The 19,013-nt window shown below is 33.3% G+C and overlaps 1 protein-coding gene across 2 annotated transcripts in view; it reads right to left on the bottom strand.

Moving 5' to 3' along the window:
- The window catches only part of slc6a8 (solute carrier family 6 member 8), an 85,368-nt gene that overhangs the window by 23,139 nt on the left and 43,216 nt on the right, over positions 1–19,013 (bottom strand). For both annotated transcript variants that reach the window (XM_030138057.1, XM_030138059.1), the window contains 3 exons: positions 13,097–13,229; positions 1,289–1,423; positions 1,103–1,206 (listed from right to left, as the gene is read on the bottom strand). In XM_030138057.1, coding sequence (XP_029993917.1) covers positions 1,103–1,206; positions 1,289–1,423; positions 13,097–13,229 — 372 coding nt within the window. The remainder of the gene's footprint in view (positions 1–1,102; positions 1,207–1,288; positions 1,424–13,096; positions 13,230–19,013) is intronic.

Genomic DNA, 19,013 nt, shown 5'->3' with positions numbered 1-19,013 from the left:
TTTTACTTAATTTCTCTCAACACTGTTTTTTTGTTTGTTTTTACTCATGACTATGATTTTAAATGTTCTACCTTTAAATTCCTAAAATATTTTTCATGCCTGACTAAATAATAATTTTCTCCCACAACTAACCATCTACTTTCTTCACATCTCAGTTAGGCAGAAAAATTTCCCAGTAAACTTGAAGGAAATATTGATGTTTTTATCTCAAATCATCATGAACAGGACATCTTACAGCTGTAGACATGATGTGTCCCAATATTTTTGTCCATATAGTTTATAAACATCAATATTCTTGTATTTTATTCGATCACTGCTTTTTTTTTTTATTCTTCTGTACGACACTGTGTTTAATTGTACAGCTCTTTCATGTCTTTAATCTATTCTTGCATTTTATTCTTTTATTTTGGTTTTTCCCCTGTAGGTCACTTTGGAAAAAAGTGTCTGCCAAATGCATAAATGTAAATATTTCCTTAAATTTTAAAGGGAAATTTTTCTTCCTCAATGAGATGTGAAGAAAGTAGATGGTTAGTTGTGGTAGAAAATTATTATTTATGGTCAGAGCATGAAAAATATTTTAGAAACTTAGAGGGAGAACATTTAAAATCATAGTCATGGATAAAAACAAACAAAAAAAACATCAATGTTGAGAGAAATTAAGTCAAAACCATCTTTGAGGCACTTACATCAAGTAGCAATACAATAGATATAAACATCTTCAAAAAGTATAAAAATATAAAAGTGTGCAATCGAAAAAAAATGTAAAAAATTTATGTAAAATAATGTATTTTTTAAAAACTGTAAATTAGTTGTGGTAGAAAATTACTATTTACGGTCAGAGCATGAAAAATAAGTTAGAAATTTAGAGGAGCAACATTTAAAATCATAGTCATGGATAAAAAAAAAAAAGCAAAAAAACAAAATCAATGTTGAGAGAAATTAAGTAAAAACCATCTCTGAGGCATTTTGGAAGCAAAGATAACAATTTAAACTAAACTAACAAATGCAATCCCAGACCCCTGTTAGAAAAGAAACACCCGAACCCAACGCGTCCACATACTTTTGTCCATATAGTGTATTTCAGTAAATGTCGTCGTCTTACTTGTAGCAGTCGTTGTTGAAGCGGTTGTAGCTGCCCAGAGCGGTCAGAGCTCCCAGTCCGATGGCGTAGGAGAAGAAGATCTGCGTCCCGGCGTCGATCCACACCTGTAGGGGTCAAAGGTCACAACATGAGCTCTTCAAACACCCTGAACCCGGTCTGACAGGTAAAACTGGGCCCTGAACCGACCTGAGCCTCCTCCAGTTTGGACCAGTCGGGTTTGATGTAGTACATGATACCGTCGTACGCTCCAGGAAGAGTAACACCTCGGACCAGGAGGATGATGAGGACGACGTAGGGGAAGGTCGCCGTGAAGTACACGATCTGTAACACGCAAACACAAAAAAACACACTGAGAAAGAGCTCCGTCCACTGATATTCTACACTTTATCATCTTTTTCTTCCTTATAATTGCTTTCTTGTGCGTTTATCCACTGATTTATGATGACATTAGTATTGATGCTGTGAAGCTGCTCAGTGATGCAGAGTAAAAATAATAAATAATCCTTTCAAATGCATTTAATCTAAACACATTGGCAGAAAAAGATAAAAAAAAATTTAAAAAAATAAAAAAAAAACAACAGCACGTATTTGTGCCAAATTTTGCAGTAAAAGTAAAAACATTGAGCAGTACAGTAATATTTGTAGTTATTTTGTTTGATGATTCTCTTTATGATGGACTGGATTTTAATTACTGTTTAATTATGGTTGTTATTTAACTCCTTTCATCACTTCCATGTTATTTTTTAATAAAAGAGAACTCATTCTGATGATTTTATTATGATGAAACTGTTTTCCATGTTAGATTTTATTTACTGTGCACCTGAAACAGCAAAAAAAAAAAAAAAACAACAAAGCTTATTGTTGATTCATTTTGGTCCTTGGGGAAGTTAAAAAATACTGATTTGAGCTTTTTCATTTATTTATTTTCACAGTTCAGTTATACATAATAGTTCTAGTGTTTTAGGGAGTTGCCGTCAAAACAGGTGGAATAACAGAAAAAGACAAAGAGAGGAAATGAAGTTTGACAGGTTTTTACTAAATAAGCCACTCAGAATGTACACCAGTAAGAGATTTAGGATGTTGAACATGAACTGTGAACTGGAACAAACTGAACAACAGCATATTTGAATGTGGGCCCAGAAGTTTATGTTTTGGGGCTGTTTTTTTCTAAATCAGTCCAGCTGCTTTTTGGCACCTGGTTGAACTCCAAAAAGCAGTTACACGGACAAAACTTGGTAAAAGCACAGTAAAAAAACCTAGAAAAGCACTCGGAGAGCGCAGACCTCCGCCAAGGCAGATCAGTGCCACCCTCCCACCCCTCGATCACCACCAAAAATTTAATCATTTGTTCCTTGTGCCAGTATCAACATTTTCTGAAATTTTCATCCAAATCCATCCATAACTTTTTGAGTTATCTTGCACACGGACAGACAGACAAACCAACACCGGCAAAAACATAACCTTTTTGGTGGAGGTAAAAATATAAAAATAAAGGAAAATCACAAGAACACTGGAAACAACAGTAAGAACAAAAAGTGACAAGGAAAAAGGTGTATATATATATATATATATATATATATATATATATATATATACATACATATATATATATACATACATATATATATATACATACATATACATATATATATATATATATATATATATATATATATATATATATATATATATATATATATATAAAGTCTAACTGTCTATTTTTATAGTGAGTCAGTCTCACTCACTGCTCTGTGTTTTACCCCTCATTACACAGGTGGCGGGGGGTGCACTGAGCATGCTCAGATGTCTCTGGAAAGAACAAGGTCTATTCTATCAGCACATTTTGAAATTCTTCCTATTGAGCAAATGGTTAAATTTTTATGAATGTTTAAAATAGATCATACATTCAGAACGCTCGCCACAGACACGTGAGAGGTTAAAGGGTTAATAAATAAACTGTGTGTAAAAGTATTCATGGTCTTAATTCATAGATTTAACGCTCAGAGGAACAGTAACAGTCTGGACAAACATACAGAGGACATTTTATTCTTTGACTGGTTCAATTTGTCCAGTTCTTCTGAACACTTTGTACCATGATCCCTTTTCTTATAATCAATTACCACAAACAGTTAAAAAACAAAAACATCTGTCCTGTCCATGTTGGATTCAAAGTGTAATCAAAAGTGTGTCCTTGTTCTGTGGTAAAAGAACAGAACAGTCCACAGTTTATCTGAAAATAAATAATCCATACTTCAGCAGTCTGAGGTTAAATCAGGGGTTTTTCTTTTAAGATCAGAGTGTTTTTTTCTGCAGGTTTCACTGTGTTTAGTTCAACGCTGAGATGCAGTGGATGTATTTCTTTGACTTCCAACATCATTAGATACATTTAATACAACACTGGTCTATGAGTAAAATGCCTCCAGAATAAAAGTAGTAAAGCTTTACCAGGTTTGAGTCACTAATAAATAAATATTCAGTCCAAATGCTGGTTGGTTGTAGTTTATCAGATAGAGTCTTGGATCAAAAAGTGAAACAGTGAAAATTAATGACAGAATAGATGTGGTTCTCCCCAAGGTTTCTCTTCTCCCACTGGGTTTTGGAGTTTTTCCTTGCCGAGAAGGAGGGTCTAAGGACGGGGGACATTAATCCATTTCCTTCATCTACTGTTTAATTGACTGTTGTTTGTTTTCATATCCAACTAATTCTGTAAAGCCCTGTGAGGTAACCTTGTTGTGATATAGGGCTCTAAAAAAATTGAACTGAATTGAATTTTTCTCCAAAGGAAAGTTTATGTCAGAGCAAAACACTGTATATTACAATACTTTCACTTTACACGTTCTTTATACTGGAACATTTATAAATCTGTTAGATAAATGTACATAAACCAATGTATATGTAAAACCACTCATCATATACACTAAAAACATCAGTTAACCTGCACTTTTTTCATTTGTTTACCAATTCATCTTATTAAAATATATAAGATTTAGCAAATTTAATATCTGAGGCAGACAATTAAACAAAAAAAAAAGTAGACCAGTGAAACATATCAACAAATTATGCAGATATTTTCATCTGGAAATGCTAAATAGGCTACTGTGGATTTCAGTGGTTTTTTTCTGCATGAAGTGAGATGAAGTGGTAATTAAACATTCCTTGGCTCTCCTGACAGTTTCTGCGTTTGCAGTGAAACCCAAACCGGGTCTGTAAATCATGTACTGCATCCAGAATACCTTCAGGAAATCAGACTATTAGATGAGCCAGTTCATTAGCATAGAGAGCAGCGGAGTGAGATCAGATCACAGCCGATCACTGGGATGGGGTTTAATGCCAGGTGTGAACAGGCGTACAGTCGTCTGATCAGCACATGAGGACGTTAAAGCCAAAGCCTGGAGCCGCATCCTGCCTGTCCTGACCCAGTTTGGAGAGACCCCGGGTTTAATGAGTTCAGTGCATGAAAAAGCAACGGTGCATTCCTCCGACAGCCGCTACTTAGTGTGAGAGGCAGGTAGAGCAGGGGTGGTAAACATAAGGCCTGCAGACCACAACCAGCCCGGCAAAAGGTCCGATCCAGCCCGAGGCATGAAAGAGCAACAATTACACTGAAGATATTAACAGTCAAGGGTGTAAAGCTCATTTTAGACTAATTTGATCTCAAGTGGGTCGGACCAGTGAAATAATAGCAGAATAATCTATAAATAATGATGATTCCAAATTACAAACTCAAAAAATTTTAACGATATTCTGCCTGTTACTAAATGTTTTGTGCCTTTATAGATAAACTACGATCTGTAATACAAATGTATAAATGAGAAGTTAAGGCATAATATTGTTAAAATTACACTGATTTTTCTTAAGAATTTCTTTCATTTTTCCAGGTTATTCACATTTTTGATGAAATGATAGTTTGTAAATGTAAATATATATTTACAGACTAATGTGATCGCAAGTAAAATAAAAGCATAATAAGAACTCCAAATTTTCTTCTTGGTTTAATGTGGAAAAAAATATTACTTAATGCCTATAAGTCAAGTTATGACAAAAGCAAATTTATTCTCCCATTAAATTCTGAAAATATTTACATCAATAAACTATCCATTAACAATAAAATGTGAATAACCAGAACAAATATGAACCTGAAATGTCTAAAAAAGAAATGAGTGGAATTTTAACAACATCCTGCCTGTTACTAAATGTTTTGTGCCTTTGTAGATCTGAGCCGTAATACACATGCAAAAATTATAAGTTCAGACATAATATTGTCAATTGCACTTATTTTTCTTTAGAAATTATTTTCTTTCAGGTTATTAATTTATTTGTGAAAGTATAGTTTGTAAATGTAGATATTTTCAGAATTTCAATTAAAGTTATTCATACAATCTTTTTACCTTTGTAACACACCCTCTGTATCGTTAATAGGTTTTATTATACATATATACAAATACATATATTACTATTTATTTATTTTTAAATTATCATTATTTTTATTTCTTTCATTTATCTATTTGTTTATAGTTATCTATACAAGTATGTACATTTTCATAAGTACTTTTGTGTTTTAATTTGTGACTTTTGAAATGCCCTGTGTGTTATTTTGTTCATCTGTTCATTTATATGTTTATTTTAAAAAAAAAGTGTACCATTTCTATTTTATATATTGTATTGGTTTATAAGTTTGAAGGAAACTCAATAAAAAAAACGTGGAAGAAAAAAAGTTATTCAAACGTAATCTGTTCGCACTAAAACAAACAGAAAAATTTGGATTTATCATTATTTATAGGTTATTATGTTATTATTTGAATGGTCTGGCCCACTTGAGATCTAATCGGGCTGAATGTGGAACCTGAAAGTGAATGAGTTCGACATCCCTGAGGTAAAGACAACAGAAAGCTGATCTTTGGAAACAGGAGGAGGCGACCTGCTGACACCCAAACAGAGGAGTGAGTTTCAGCACCATGGAGAGCGCCCGGTCCCAGGTGGAGTCCAGATCCAGTTAAATCACAGCGGAGACGTTAATATCCCACAATCCCACAGACCCGGAGACCAACGCATGGGCCAAAACATCCGCGAACCGACACCACTGAGGGTCGTTTACCAGTGGGAGACTCCATCCTGCTGTTTGTGTCCACATTAAACTGACGGAAATGCCAAAAATGCAAAAGACTAACGTGTTACTGAAAGGTTTTTGGATTTGAGGGTAAGTGGAAAAGTCACAAAGGACACAGATGTGGTGGATAATTATCTGTGAGCATGTGTGGAATGATGAGGAGACAGAAAAACACAACTAAGAAATGGAGTCGATGATAAAACATTTAAAAACAGATTAAAATAAAGACTGGAAGACATCGAAAATGAGCATCTGTTTATGGTTAAGGTGTTATTTACAAAGCACTGAGGAGGAAAATAAGACACTCATTATAGTTTTGGATCCCAGACCCCTGTTAGAAAAGAAACACCTGTATCCAATGTGTCCACATACTTTTGTCCATACAGTGTAGATGTAATGAAGAGTATTTTTCCTCTTATTTAATCTGTATTTACTTTATATCTTTGACTAACTCTGACATATGAGCTGGTTTCTGTTCAGGTGTGTGTGTGTGTGTGTGTGTGTGTGTGTGTGTGTGTGTGTGTGCGCGCTGTCGGATGCGTCTGTATCCAGAGGTTTTTTCATGCGTCAGTGAAATGTGAGCGGTTCTTTATGAATGGACTCGAACTCCCGCTGAACGGATCAACAGAAATAGTGTTTCTGTTGATACCGAGAGCCGTGTGAAGAAAAACACATCACATGACCTCTGACCTGAACACACCTACACATACCTCAACACACCCTTCACACACACGACGGAATAAGATTTATTAAACGCACACACACTGTTCTTCTAAAACACTCCATGAACTTCAGTCCGCTGTCTAATTCAGTTTACGTTGTTTCTGTCTGGTTTTGTCGCGTTAAACTGTCATTGTCGTTCCTATTTCAGACCGTTTCCGTCGTTTTTCGGCTTTAATTGTTTTTTTACTTATTTTTCTGTTCTGCGTTTTAGATGGATCGTTTTTTTATCATGTTTCTCATTATACCCAAATAAGACAATAACCAAAGAAGATACGAATACGTAACAATACATAAATAAATTTAATGTAGTGATTTAATACAGTATTAAGTGCTTTTTGAATAAGTGTGGATGTCAAGGTGACTTCTTTTTTTTATAAATATGTTCATTTAGTTCTTGTTTTGTTTCATCTTTCACGACTTTTGTTGCAACTTTTTACACTGTTTTTGTTTTTTGCATCTTTTACCTCGTTTCTGTATCGTTTTGTCTTTTTCAACTTATTGCAACTTTTTATGTATCTTTCTTTATCCTGATGCATTATCATCTTTTAATACTTTCATTTAGGTCATTTTAGTTTTTGTTTTATGTCTTTATTTTTAATCTTTTCTCAAGTAATTTCCTTTGTGTTGCATTGTTTTTTTGCATCTTTTGTCTTATGCACTTCCATCGATTTTTGGCTTTAATTGTTTTTTTCTTATTTGTCTGTTCTGCTTTTTGCATGGACATACATTGTTTTCATCTTCTTACCTGTTTTACCCAAATAAGACAATAACCAAAGAAGATACGAATAAGTAACACTAAATAAACAAATAAAATCATTTAATGTAGTGATCATCTTCATCTTTTAATACTTCTGTTTCATTTGTTCATTTTAGTTTTTGTTTTATGTCCGTTTCATCTTTCTCAAGTAATTTCTTCTGTGTTGAATTTTTTGCATCTTTTGTTTTATGCGTTTTATGTTGTTTTCATTTTGTTGTATTTTTTGTCTTATTATGACTTTCATCTTTTTGCATCGTTTATGACTTCTATTCCTTTTTTTTTTTTTTTTTACTTACATTAACTTTTACAGCATCTTTTTTTTACATTGATTTTTTCTTTAAATAGTTTTTCTTGCCTTACCCCCCCCCCCATCTTTTCTTAGGTCTTCATTGTTTTGCATCTTTTGCAGATTTTTCATTTTATTACATCCTTTAGGATTTTTGCCTTGTTTAACATAGATTAATTTTTCATGTGATTTCATTTTGCGTACATTTTTTAGGTCTTTTACATTCTTCAGTCAGTTATCTTTTGAATTATTTTCAGATTTTTACATCATATTCAGTTTGTTACATCCTTTTTATTTTTTGGATTTATGTCAACTTAAATACTTTAAAACTAAAGTCTGTTTTTGAAGACGTAATCAGTAGAATGTACGGATATTAAAACTAAAAAAAATCAGTGTCTTGATTTAGTATTAGTATTAGTATATCCAATCCACTTTATTTATATAGCACATTTAAACAACAAGAATGTTTCCAAAGTGCTGGACATCATAAAAAGAATAAAACAATTAAAAGAAATACTAAAAACAATAAATAAGTACATAAAACTACAACAATGCTCTAAATAAAACAATAAAATCAAACAGTTGAAAGTAGTACAATCAATATAAATAAATAAATAAATAAATGAATAAAAGACAGAGTAAGTGCAGTAAACGCAGTAACTCAGAGCGAGAAGGTCAAACATTTAACTGTTCGATTACTTTAAGGACAGACCTGCATCTGTGATTCAAGCCCATATTTATGACCTTTTCATTCATTTTCTACATATATTTTCACTGCTGTTACTGTAAGTGGACGTAGTGGATGCCTCCCCACTGTGGACTGTGGAATATTTCACAGTGACGCGCGTGATCCCTCCGACCGCGGCCACACATTGTACAGTATTAACAGTATAAACATACAGTCGACCTACATGGTGCTGCTTCAGTCACGTCCCACTGCAGTCAAGCCGCCCTCCCACCGGACGGCCAATCACAGCCCGCCACCTCACAGCCCCCTCTCAACTCCCCACCACCACCACCACCCTCACCACCCTGTCGTCATAGCAACGCTTAGCCTACCATGTGACAGCGCGCACACACACATACACACACACACACCTTGTCTAGTATTAAAGGAACAGTCCAACATTTTATCAAATCCTCTTATTCTCAGTTAAATCAGGATGGTTTAGTCCAGCACCACGACACTTAAACTGTCACTATTTTCCATATTTATTTGATATTTTTAATTTAAAGTGGCTAAAATATCATCCAGCCTTATTTGATTGACTGATTATTTATTTCAAGCATGTGAAATTAGAAAGAAAACACCAGAATAGAAAAAATTAATATAATGAACGCACATTGTTTACAAGATAGAAAAAAATAGAAATAATAATAGTACATATATGCATGTGTATACACATAAACATATTCATGCATATTTATTTACACATATACCTATATTTATAGAAATACATGTAGTTCATTATATGAACACTAACACTTATGCATAGATAACTGCACATGTATTATTATAATGCTGTGATTGCACTGCTATTTAGTTCATATTTATTTTAATTTTATATTTAAGTCATATTTTGTCTTTGTTCTACTTTATTGTAAATCTTTGCATGCAGTTATTTTATATTTTGGATCTTGACTGGAGCAACAGTAACAAACCGAGGCTTCATTAAAGTATTCTGACTCTAATATACAGTATATGTCAAATTTATTTTAAGTGTATTATTTAGTGTTTTGTTTTGTTTTTAATGTTTTATTTAATTTTTTATTTATTTATTTAACCTTTATTTACCCAGGCAAGCAATTAAGAAAAGATTCTTATTTATTATTATTACTTTTATTTAGAGAGATTTCCATTTACATTATAGTCAAAACATAAATACATAAGGAAATAATCACAGTACCTGTATTAATTTTAAATATCAGTATGATTATGTGAATAGTATTTGGGTAATTTCTTTAAAATAATTTAAAAAAAAACAAACATTATTTGTCATTTAGTATTTAAAGTGTCAAAATATCATGTGGTGCCATAGCCTCTGTTTGGAAAATGTACAAATCAATGTAAATGTAATAAAGTGTATTTTCTGTCCTATTTGGCCTTAAGTGTTATAACATGTAAAACCCCCTAAGCTTCTTTTGCATTTTATGTTTCGATTCTACTTTCCAGATCATTTCCATTTTATTAAAAATCATGTGATCCATCAGATAATCCCAATTACGGTATTAAATTCAATAAAATATCTATGTTCTGTGGCTCAAATATTAATCCCTGATATGATACAATTAAGTGAATGATATTTTGGTACATTTTCTTTTAATGCAATTGGTTATTTGTATAATTTTTATTTAAAGTGTCAAAATATTATCTGATGTGACGATGAAACAATGGATTCTGTTTGAAAACTGTCCTTGAAATTAATTGAAACTTATTTTCTGTCCTGTTTTATGTGTATTGATGCTGTTTAGTAAATTGCTAAGCTTTTTTTTATACAAAATTATGTGGTAATAATAATTTAAATAATTGTTAATTTCAGTATAAATGCTAATGTCTGTGGTTGAAATGTGAATCCCTGCAGCGGTGGAACATGATTATCTAATTACGTAGAAGAATCCTATACAAACACACCAGAGACTTCTTCCTATTCGTTATTGATCTGAAAACGGCCTGAGGGTTGAAATGGGATTAGATCAAATAAAGAACAAACACATTTGTCAATCTGTGTTTCCCACCATTTGTTTAGTCAAAAACCCAAATATATTCAGTTTAATATCCAATCAAAAGGAAAGAAAAGAAAAGGGAAAATATTTTAATTTAAGTAGCTGGAGTTGAGAATTTTGGATGTTTTTTCTTAAAAACTGACTCTTAAACAGTTAATTAGTTGTCATATAATGGATTCATCACTGCAGCTTATGCACATCTATAAAAAAAAATCCTCTCTGTGCTTTTGCTTCTGTACTTTGATTCTGATTTTCTCCTGTTGTGGGTTTAGCTTAGCATAAACACTGGAAGTAAAGGGAAACTGTTAGCCTAGCATGAAAACAAAAAACAAAACCACACAACTCTATTTATTTCAGTGTTTTTATCTGCATATCAAAAAACAAACATGATTCTTTATGTATGATATACATCACATATGACTAATACGAATAAAGAACATAGTACTAACGATAAAGCACCTTCTGCAAGTGTATTATATGTTAAAAAATAAAAAGTATTCCAATAAAATAAAACACTATTTAAAGGTAATAAGTGGATAAACCTTTCTACAATAGATTTATATAAAAATTCTCCAAATAAAGCAGTTGATTTTGGCATTTTTCAGTATTATATTTCAGCAAGTACCGATTAAATCTATTAATAAATATATAAATAACATATTGGACATATTGCCTTAGCTATAGTGATCTGCATCTCACAGCTCCGGAGCCAAATGTGGATCTTTGGATTCTCTCCAGTGGCTCAAAAAAATAAGGAACATATGGAAATGAATATTTATGTTGCATTTCAACATTTTCCATTAACATGGGCCTATACATCATATATACGACAGCCTGTACATATTTTTTCCAGTCAATGTGTGTTAAATACTACATTGGGACTAGATTTTCCAGTTTTGTCAACTTAACGTATATAAAAACTCACTTATTTTCTTTACTGTTCAACTGTGCATATGACAACTGAAAGGGTTCTATCTGCACTCTTCTCTTTTACTTTATTTTAACTGATTATTATTTATGTTTTATTGATTATGTTTTAATTGTAATTGTTTGTTTTTAACCTGTCTCTTTTCTATTTTTGTAAAGCACTGTGAATTGTCCTGTGTATGAATTGTGCTATACAAATAATGTTGCCTTCCCTATTTTGCTTGTCTATTATTATAAATGCAACATGTATTACATTATTATAATACAAACACAAATGCATAGTAGTACCCATGTGGTAGTATGTAGAGGGGTGGTTACACATTTTCATTTGTGGCTGCATACAGATATTTTTTTTCCATTCTTTTGGGTCTAAAATGTCTCTGGATAATGTAAATGTTGACATTGTCTGAGCTTCATCACCAGAGAAAGACTTCCTCCTTCCGACATGAAACGAGTTAAATCAAACGGTTCCACTTCCTCTTAGTTTATCGTAACGTAGTAAAGACACAAACAGCAGAAAACGCACAGTAAATACATTAAAGCAGCAGTAACATGAACAAATGAGCATCAGGAAGGAGCGCTGACTTCTTTCTTCCTGAAGCTCAATGGAAGCTAATCAATCAGCTGTCACATGCCCTCTGACCTTTACTGCTGTTATGCAACAGCCGGCGGTGAACCCAGCTGTTTGATCATGTCTGCAGCTGACAGTAACACACACAGCCACTACATCAACACAACAGGATCCTAATGCAACTAAACGTTCATGGTAAAGTCCAAAATATCAATTCTATTTTTATGTTTATTATACTAATATATTCTATTAATATGGTTAAAAAATTGGTGTAAAATACAGTTATAACATTGATTTACCACTAAAGCACATGTAGTTTGATAAATAGCTGCTTGTTTTTGTATTCAGTGATACATATTCATGATATATTTTGCTAAAAAAAAAAAGTCACTTTTTCTTCAGTTGTCTCTATTTTGATGTAAAAACCTTTGAAATTACTCTAAATTTTAATGAATATTTACATGATCGGTGAATTAAATATAGGAAAATACCTGATTTTTACTGGAAAATGCAAAACACAGAGGATAATATTACAATAAATGCTGATAAATGACTTGGGAAAGGGTAAATGTATTTATAAGTTGCCACAAAAACAGCCGCAGTTCTTTAAGGGTTAAACACAATAATACTGTGTTGCCATGGAGACGTCATGTGACTACATATTATTGATCCACTTAATGAAGGCAGCTTCAACTACACAAGCACACTGACTTTCTCATCTTTAAGACCCAAAATGAAGACATTAAGAGGACGTAAAAGAGTAATTTAACAGTAAATGCATCGGACTGATTCTGTTTATTTAAGTGTTTTATGACTGTAAGGTATAATCACTGTCACTGTTTGATCAAATTAAACCAGTGGAATTAAAGAGAAAAGGCTGAGTTGTTTCTGTCCGTTACCTTCCCGGTGGACTTGACTCCTTTCCATACACAGAAGTAGACCAGAACCCAGACGGCCATCAGACACAGCATGAGCTCCCAGTTCATCTGCCCAGGTTCGTCCAGACCCGACGAGATGTTCAGCACCTTGTTCCTGAACGAAAAGAGACGAGGTTTAGATTCAACGATCAGATCAATGGTAAGATCTATACGAGTGACAAGTTTTCGCTGCACATTTCCTTTTTTTTTTTTTTTTTTTTTTTTGATATTCCAGTTTTAACTTGACTTACTATTTATATATTTATATTTTATACTTCATGTCTATTTTGTTTGCATTTATACTTTGATCTGTCATAAATTAAATTTTATTGTATAATCATGTGCAATGACAATAAAGAACCTATCCATCCATCCATCCATCCATCCATCTATCCATCTATCCATCTATCTATCTATCTAATATAATTCAACTGTCGCTCAGAGATGCAGAAACTCAAAAAAAGTGAAGATATTTGTGTTGAAATAATGGGCATTTGGAGAGTTTTAGGAGGATAATTCATAATTTATAGGTCCTTATTATTGCAAATCACTAAAATATTATTAGAAATGGAAAAGACTACATCCTACCAATGTCTTTGAAAGATCTGAAGTACAATAGGAGATGACAGAAGGCTGAAAATAATTCTAAAATCATTGTAAAATCTTAAGAAAACTCGCACAAAAATATTACAACCAGCCTCCTTCAGCTCTCTTCTGATTGTTCTTCATGAAACAACCTCATTTTGCTAAATTCTTACAATTCTACACACAGATATTTTCAACTATGTGATATTAAACAACAAATAAAAATCTGACCTTTGTTTATTTCTCTACAAGTGCACAAACAGAAAAACCTTATTTAGTTTTATACTGTCTTTTTTTAAGGTCTTGCCCTAAGATAATCATGCATCAGTGGTGCTATATAAATAAAACTGAATTAAATTGTGTTCACATAACCATAATTCACGAACAGTTTCTGCTCTAAGATTCTCAATAAAATGTGTGTCATGTATAAAAAAAAAAAAAGCTAGTAAAACAAATGCAACGTTCATGTTGTCATTTAAGGTGTGTCGACTGATTCACAAAGTTGACTCTTACACTGAGTAACACACTTAGATAAGATTCCACCTTAAAAGTTGCAACGTCTGCCAAACAACAACTTTATTGCCCAGTTTATTGCCCATTTACAGCTGCCGTTATCTGAATATATTACTTATTGTTATATTACTTTGTGTCCAGTAGGTCCTGTGAAATTCCTGAGAAGTAGCAGCTGGAGAACTGAGCAAACATTGGAATATCACGTCTCACAAGTTTTTCATAAATAAATAAATAAAATTAAAAGAATTTAAAAAAAAAAAAAAAAAATTGATGGCTGGAAAAAAAACCCTCCTACTTGAACAATGCCCTTTTTAATAAATTACATTTAAAATATCTTGTTGGTTTCTACTCATAAAAAGTAATACAGTTCAAAAACAGTCTATTATTTATTGGATTTCATGACCAAATAGTATTCAGCAAGAAAACAGCAAGTTTTTTTTGTTTGTTTTCTCAAAAAGTATCTTTTTCAGATGGGAGATTATGTTTTGTCAGCCATCGAAATGTGCTATTGAATAAAGAAATGATTAGAACAAAAAGAGACAAAAAACTCATCTGTACGACATGATGAAATCGACAGTAAAATAGGGAACATGTATTAAAAGGAGTTTAGTGTTGAACAATGGACAAAAAAAGGGCTTTTACATGAATGTATGATGACACGCTGAAGATGACCTTTGACCTTTGCGACATAAACTTGTCATCACTTCCTCATTTTATCACATCTAGTGTATGTGATTTTTTCTGGATAATTACACAGTAAATTCTCGACTTGTTTCATCAGATCACAGTGACCTTGAACCTTCAGTGCCAAAAAGTTTCTTTCTTAGCATCTTAGTTATTTCACTGTTGAATTTTTTACTCGGTTGCTGTTCTATGAGTACTGACGGGTGAATGTGTGTGTGGCTGTCATATGCTGCTAGGAATGTTTTGCATTTGTCTGTTTGTTCCCTAATTGTTTGGACGTTCAATAAGGCAGGGTCACTGTGAACTGAACTGCCCTTTGGGGATTAATAAAGTAGTCTGAATCTGAATTTCCAGTTTCCTCACAAGTCCAAGCTAGTGTTTTACATTCAGTTAATCTGCATTTTTAAACATATTTGGGAACAGAAAAGCCAATAGATGGACAAAGCTTTTTATAAAGACACAAGGACACATCTAAGTGCAGCAGTATCCTCTTTTTGTAGATTTATGGGCTGGTCAGCCATGAGTTTACGATTTTTCAGCTTTTTTATCCAGTTTGAAACATTTTTAGAAAGTTATCAGTAATTAATCCTTTAGACGGCAGAGTTTTTTGTTTTGGTTTGTTTTGTTTTTTTTCAATTTTGATATCACGATTTCGAAAAGCTGCATCTTGGAAGTGGCTGGAGAAAAAGTCATACAGTAAATTAGAAAACTATTGGGTATGTTTATGATGGGAGTGAATGTACACATCTAATTTGCATATTATGACATCAAAGGCCAGCAGCCATATTGGATTGCTTATATTTACATGGAAGTTTTCTTTGTGTTTTTGTTTTTTTGTCAACTTATCCTTAAAATAAATGAACTTAAACATTAGTAGAAAGTAAAATGCAGTAGGTTTTAGTAGCTTTTTTATCCAAGCAGCAGAGTAGACAAATATGTCCTTATCTATCAAAACTAAAACTAAATAAACTTTAGTCATGCTGCGTTCCAGGCAACCCCTAACCCGTGTTTTTCCAACCTTCTACCGGTGAAAATGCAGTGGAATGGCAGTCAAACCCGTGACTTCTTATCGTTCCTTATGCACTGTTTTTCCTTCTGTTTCCCTAAAATAAGCAAAGAGCAAACAACTCTGACTATAGAAATGATTGTAAGTGAACAAAAGCCCCATACAATCTGCCATGTTGATTTGTTTACGTCTAACTACCACAACTCCATGCACTCATCCAGTTTGCCGTGACTTACCTGGAACTTTACAAAATCGTGAATTGTAGTTTGAAGTTGTGACTTACAGGCTCAAAAACCTGCCTGGAACGCAGCATTACATGGAAGTTTTCTTAGTGTTTTTGGTTTTTGTTATCTTATCCTTAGAATAAATGAACTTAAACATTAGTAGAAAGTAAAATTCAGGAAGTTTTAGTAGCGCTTTTTTTTTTAATGCAAACAGCAGAGTAGACAAATCTGTCCTTACCTATCCAAACTAAAACTAAATCAATTTTACTTACTAAACCAGCTTGGGACCACACCTTTAAACCGGATTTTCTTCTTCACTTTGAATAGAAACATGCCCTGAAATGGTGTTAGGATTGAAGGGCCACATGTCCGCCATCTATTGGTGGGAGGTGGTAACAAGATTTGACAAGTCTATCTGGAGTTACGGCCTGTTTCAGTCAGTTATGTTGCTTGTCATAATATTACAACTTTAAAGGGTTAAAATACTGATATCACATTAGCTCCATTTAAATGTTTTTGGGGTTTTTGGGATCAATTTTTTTTTTTTTTTCCATTGCGTATCTCCAAAAGTACAATAAAAAAGAAAGAAATTCATATTTTATAATACAAGATTTTGTGACACACAAAGTATAACCCCCCCCCAACACACACACACACACACAGAACCAATGGCGACCCCCATACCCAACCTGGATCTCAAAATACGAAAACCACTAATAAAAACAAATACATGTATATAGATGAAAGAGAATATAATTTACATAATTAAACAGATGGGTAGCTCCATTCACATGTTAAAGTTGTTACTATATTTGGAAACCAGACTGACATTAAACATGATTTCTATTTAGTGTGTATGACTCTGCCTGCTCTGTTTCCTAAATGTTAAAATGGTTAAAAAGGTGAGACTGACATTTAAAAATAAAGGCAGAAGGATGACGCTCTATAATAGACTGAATGTCCGTCTTCCAGTCACCTGTCCTCACATTTCAGGGACGACAAAGAGCTGCTGACCCGACTATAAACTCCAACACTAATGAGCTCCATCGCCTACAGAATCTTTACACCTCGTTAGCTGCTCGTTACGTTCATGGACCAACGACGCCTCGCTGCTGTGGAAACTCCTACGCCTGACAGTCACAGCAAATTCAAAGAATACACCGCTGTCCTCCGGAAGATACGACGAAGAACTGAAATTATCCACCGAGCATTAGAGGAACAACAGCGTCAGCAGAGAATAAAGCTTATAATTAGGTTCATCTGAAGGTTCTGTTTCGGCCGACTTCCTCAAAACACAGTATGTGGCGATGAACGGATAGGTCAGATGTCGAGAAACATTAAAAGAGGAACCAATACAAGCTCCTCTGACTCATAACCACATACTGTACGAGTATTATTACCTTCAAGAGTCAATACCATACAGAAGTAAGATCTAGAAATATACTGGGGTCAAACAGGTTTAATGTATGCAGATTTATTTAACTGGAAACATAAATGAAAATATAAGCAGTGTACTAGACTTAGCTTAGCAAACGCGCCACATGCGCCATCAACAAACAAAGATATAATATAAAAAGGTAATTAACAGGAAGAAATATATTGTTGTCAATCTAAAAGGCTCAAATGCTTGTTTAGTTTAACTTCATGTTTTCTGAATCAAATCAGAATCTGAAGATATTCTCTATATTTGGTAACACTAATAATGTTATTGCTAACAGCATTAGCCAGCTGTAGTAACTATCACCCCTGATCTGCACTGAACACATGGATAAAGTGTTATTTCCTGTCAAAAGAATATTCAGAGACTTAAAAATTAGAATAAAATTTGGTTTTAGTGGTTATGATATATCAGATATAAATTTTATCAAATACCTAACCTTATACTTTTTTTAAACAGTCAGCTAACATTAGCTAGTGAGCTAGTAAGCTAACTGCAGTTGCCATTAGCCAGCAAGCTAACAACCAAAGATATACAGACCCAAATAGAAACAAAATGTTAATCTACAACCATGGTGACTAGAGTTTAATCTGTTTGAATGGAACCATATGGCAGAGGTGTCTCAGTTAAACGAAAAAACTTTTTTTTATAAAAACTACTGGTGCCACAATAAAAAAGACCTCCGTTAAGACCTTTAGCACCAGTAGACTACAATATTACAACACCACTTGATGAGATCCAACATTAACTTGATGATGATGATGTTTCCATTTAGAGCTGCTCTACAGTACAAACACTAGCACTTTTTATATCCCTTTCTGTCTTACACTGAAAAAAACAATGTAAAAATAACCAAACGTGCCACTAATCTCTCCCATCAGGGCTAATAAATCCACTTTGCTGTACCACCAGATTAACTGTCATAACCATTAGCACAACATTCGGTGACGTTGGAGATCTGATTCGATCAGCTCACAATGATACAGGTAATGGAAGCTTAAGATAAAGAAGTTAGCTTTGATACTTTCATTAACTGTGAAACAAGGCAGGGTGGAATCTTTCATCTTCAGTCCAAACAACAGTTAGCGTTAATGCTGTTTAGCAAACTACCTGCAGCTAAATTCACCTAGAGAGCTAGCAACTGCTAACATTAGCTAATGAGCTTAGTACAGCTAATGTTAGCTAACAACATCTGATGTTAGCTAGTGAGCTAGCATTATACAGTTCAGGCAGACTCTGGGAAAATTTGAAAACATTTGAGGTTATTTTAAAGATGTAAAAGATTTGGGGCTTTTGAGAAAACATTCATTGCTGCTGCAGTTCAGTTATTAGTCAAATTTAAAAAATGAAGTTAATCTTAACTCCAAACTTTTCTCTATGTTTTAGAGCAAAAAAAGTTAATTTACATTATGAAAAAGTTTACATCTACAAACCATCCTTTCAAACGAT

Source organism: Sphaeramia orbicularis, chromosome 7, assembly GCF_902148855.1.
Source record: "Sphaeramia orbicularis chromosome 7, fSphaOr1.1, whole genome shotgun sequence".
Classification (NCBI taxonomy): domain Eukaryota; kingdom Metazoa; phylum Chordata; class Actinopteri; order Kurtiformes; family Apogonidae; genus Sphaeramia; species Sphaeramia orbicularis.
This window is presented reverse-complemented; position numbering and strand designations above follow the sequence as displayed.